We start from the raw sequence: 3,844 nt of genomic DNA, 5'->3' as shown, positions 1-3,844 counted from the left end.
GGTAAATTCTTCCATCTCGCAACAAAGCAGCATATCCGCAAAGGGTTTGAAAGAATCTTCAGACCTCTTGGGACCACCAGACTTCTCTTCATTAGATAAGATTTCGTTAAAATCCCCTATTAGGCACCAGGGATCTTTTCTCGTACAGCCCCATCTGGTTAGTCTCTCCCAGACTATCTCACGACCATGATCAGAAGGTTCACCGTAAATACAAGACAAAAAAAGGTGAAGTCCCCATACTTAACCAGACAGTCTATAGCATTTTTATCCGAAAATTTTACATCCATAGAAACATTTTTTTTCCAAAAAAGAGCTAGACCCCCACTCAATCCAACTAGATCAACGGTGAAAACGTTGTCATAGCCCAACCAAACTTGCAAATCAACTAAAGCATTCCGACAATTTTTTGTTTCCATTAAAAAAAGGATCTCCGGGAAAAGGTTTTGACGCATCTCCCGCAGTCGTTGAATTGTCAAGCCTTGAGGCCGCCCCAAGCCTTGGCAATTCCAGCTCACCATGCTCATTAAGGAGTGGGCGATCCCTCATTTGGGATCACCGGCAGGCATTGTAGCTTGTTCAGCGAGCATGCCTCTGCTCCTTGATCTGTCTTCTTCCTTTTCCTTGAGCCTATTTCCTCCTTTCCTTCTCTGTGCAGGTTGCTAGCAAGTTCCTTTGCAGGAGTCAGGGCTAGCTGGTTGGTCTGTCTTTGGGCTCTTGGAGGTCTCCTTCGTACTCTAGCCTTCTTTCTTCCTGTCCCGGTAAGGTAAGGTTCCGAAGAACCAGCCCGAAACACCGTTGGACAGTCCGATTGAGAGGCATATAAGCTTCCTTCTGAGTCATATGAAGGAGCTAAGGTACCAGCGGGTGGAGTTTTCTTTGACAGCACTGAGAAAGAGTGAGCTCTCATTGAGGCAGCCATCAACTTGTTTGTATTTACATTCAGATCCCATTGGGTACGGTCAAGGTCCACGTTTCCATAGTCGAAAACTGGACCTTTGCCTTTGTTGAGTTCTTGTGTTATTATGGGTGGCGCTTCCAGCCTCAGAATAGTTTTCTGAGAGATCGGGCTACTTTCTGCCTCCTTCACAGTTCTCTTGACTTTGTCAATCTTGATAGAAAGGTCTTCACCAGTCTCTGTGGTCAGGAATCTTCGCATCTCCTCAAAAACTTCTTTTGCAATTTTGGGTCTTCCTGTGAGAGGGTCCGTTCTGACTTGTTCTTCTTCTAGCACTCCGAAAAGAGGGTCAGCTTGGGTTAGGGTTTTGGAAGCTGAGTTTATGACCTCTAGTCTGTTTGCTCTTCTTATCTTGGCTGCATCTTGGCGCTTCTTGATCAGGAAAGGGCAGACTTGTTGCTCATGGTTGAGTCGCTTGCAGTGGAAGCAACGTTTCTGGAGTTTTTCATAGTCGAAGTGGATTTTGTGAGTTGCGCCCCTCCCATATCCAAGACTCTCGCCATTTTTAGGGGTTTAGCCACGTTGAATCTCACCTGAACCCGTATGAAGTCTTGAGTTATGGGTTTCATGGGATCGAAGGCGAGTACTTTGACCTCTCCTATCATTTCACCGAGCGTCATGAGAGCCGGAGTCGTGTAGTAGTTCACCGGAATCTTGCTTATCCTAACCCATAGAGGAATGTACTGGATGTAGTCTTCAGGTGGGTTCTCAACCCATCTTTCCATCACCAGCGCCCATTCATTGTATGTCTGGACACCTTTCTCCAGGACGTCTTGGAGGTCATGTTCATGTTGAAAGATGAACTGGAATTTTTCTTGGGAGAGCGCTACACCTCTTACTCTCCCCTCTTTTTGCCATTTCCTAGGCATAGTGAGAATTAATCCCGACATTTTTTGGCATTCGGGATTGAGAAGTCTACCCATGATGCTCAGAGAGTTCTTTTCCGCCGAGCTGAAACCTGGAAGTTCCGGCATGGTGAAAGGGGGCTCTTCTTCTTGTTCATCTTCGAGCGACAGAGCCATCAATGCTCTATCCATTGCAACCGACATTTTGATTTCGATTTAAACCTTTCTAGATCTCAGATTCAAATTGAATGCTCACCAACTAGCCTTGAATGTTCTTGGGAAGCAGGTGAGAAACACGAGAAGTTAAGGCTGAGAAGCAAAGTATACTAATAAAATAAGAAGTACTGAACTTTTGTTTTTAGAAAACGTGTGAGAACCCACTTGCTTGATCGAAAAAGTCAACATAAAAACACTCCTCGATGAAACTAGACTACAGCCCACAAGGGGTTACTTGAGAGCACTTTCTCGCTCATCTCACTACTACAATTTTTTACGCCACTCTAGATATCCTCACTTACGGTTTAGCTTCAATATATAAAAAACAATCTATATTATAACGAGACAGTTTAGTCTGCTATCCACCTCAGCATTTGTGGGTCCCACAAAAAAAATTTGTTTGTGTTTTATGATTTAGTTGTCGTGTGTATGATTTGTGAAATGAGTTCTTATGTTGTTTCATTTGTAGAATATCTGTGGCCCAATAATTAACAAGAAATAACTATCACTAAAGTCTTTTCTGTTTTTTTTTATCTTTTCAATATAATTTTAGAATTTCAATAGCTTCAGTCTTCTCTGAGAATTGGAAAGTAACTTTTTCAGTTTCCATGGAGCAGTGAATCTTCCTCTACCTCTTCATCTTGCAATCTTTGATGTGTTCATCATTAATGGTTCATTTTCGATTTATACCTTAAGTCAAACACTGGAACCCTTCATCGGGACTGGAGTTCTTTTCGATTTTCATTTTCGATTCTTATGGCTTCTGTAATGGACAGCGACGGGGAAACTGAGGAAGATGTTTCTGCCGATCTGACTTCCGTTCTCAATGAAGATGTTTGTTCCAGGTTTCACGTGTTCTAGATTGTTAAGAGTTTCACGGCGTTTTCTTCTATTTATTTTGCTATGTAAATGGGTATTACTTTTCACTGCCTGCATCCGGTGAAGCTCCTGATCTAAATGATACCCAGTTTACTAAACTGGATGAGCTTTTGACTCAGACCTAACTCTACTCAAAATAAATCTCTTTTTTGCCTTTTTTTTGTTGGTGGTTAAAGAACGTGATTTTTTCTTAATTGAGTTAATGTGCTTTGCTCGAATGGGATAGAAGGTGAGACCCAAAAACCCGAGCGCGAGAAGAAAGGAGGTCGTGGACGCAAAAGAAAGGAGCTCGATTGGAGATCTCAATAACTTTCTCTCCAACTTCAATGACCAGGTTCCTAATAGGCTTCCAACAAAGTTTAAATCTGTTTCACCTTTAAATTATAATATTAAATGGTACATCTTTTCTCTTGGTGAACACACATGAAGCTTATTTTATTTGCAAGGCTCGGATTGTTGAGTCCTTGAGCCAAAAAGCCAAAATGGCTGGTACTATATGTCTTGCACTCGCTGCAGCAAAAAAACTAAACAGATCTCCCGCATCTCTCCGCTGCAAGCCTGCAACTAATGTGTTAATCACAATGTCACCAGTGTTGTAAAGTAAGCCGAAGGGATAAATGGCTTTTTACTTCTATTTTTCTGTGAAAATTTGATGTGAATGGTGTAAAACATGCGGCAGATAAGAAGAGAATGAAAGCCATAGGTAGAGTTGATGTACCTCAAGAAGCTTTCATGGCCCTCAAACTCGAAAAGGAAGTTTTGTAACACTTTTACGTAGCTCGATAAAAAATCTATTAGATTAATGCCGCCAAGAGTGCAGGAAGAGCTGTTCTGTCGTCAAGACTGTTACGTTTCTTCGTCTCATTATCGGGCAAAGGCTCCTTTCATGTCGTTCCTGACTTCAGTATGAAACTTGATTGTGCATAAAATGACCTGTTGTGTGCATCTC

General features: G+C 42.1%; 1 protein-coding gene and 1 pseudogene across 1 annotated transcript; one reads left to right on the top strand and one right to left on the bottom strand.

Moving 5' to 3' along the window:
• Positions 1-523: 523 nt before the first annotated feature.
• Positions 524-2,004, bottom strand: LOC106320299. The gene is made up of 2 exons (XM_013758662.1): positions 1,489-2,004; positions 524-1,390 (listed from the first exon to the last, which is right to left on the bottom strand). The coding sequence occupies exons 1-2, from the start codon at positions 2,002-2,004 to the stop codon at positions 524-526; spliced, it is 1,383 nt and encodes a 460-aa protein (XP_013614116.1).
• A 1,373-nt stretch (positions 2,005-3,377) lies between these two features.
• The window catches only part of LOC106320298, an 8,499-nt pseudogene continuing 8,032 nt past the window's right edge, over positions 3,378-3,844 (top strand).

The sequence above is a fragment of the Brassica oleracea genome, unplaced genomic scaffold (genome assembly GCF_000695525.1).
Source record: "Brassica oleracea var. oleracea cultivar TO1000 unplaced genomic scaffold, BOL UnpScaffold00875, whole genome shotgun sequence".
NCBI classification, from domain to species: domain Eukaryota; kingdom Viridiplantae; phylum Streptophyta; class Magnoliopsida; order Brassicales; family Brassicaceae; genus Brassica; species Brassica oleracea.
This window is presented reverse-complemented; position numbering and strand designations above follow the sequence as displayed.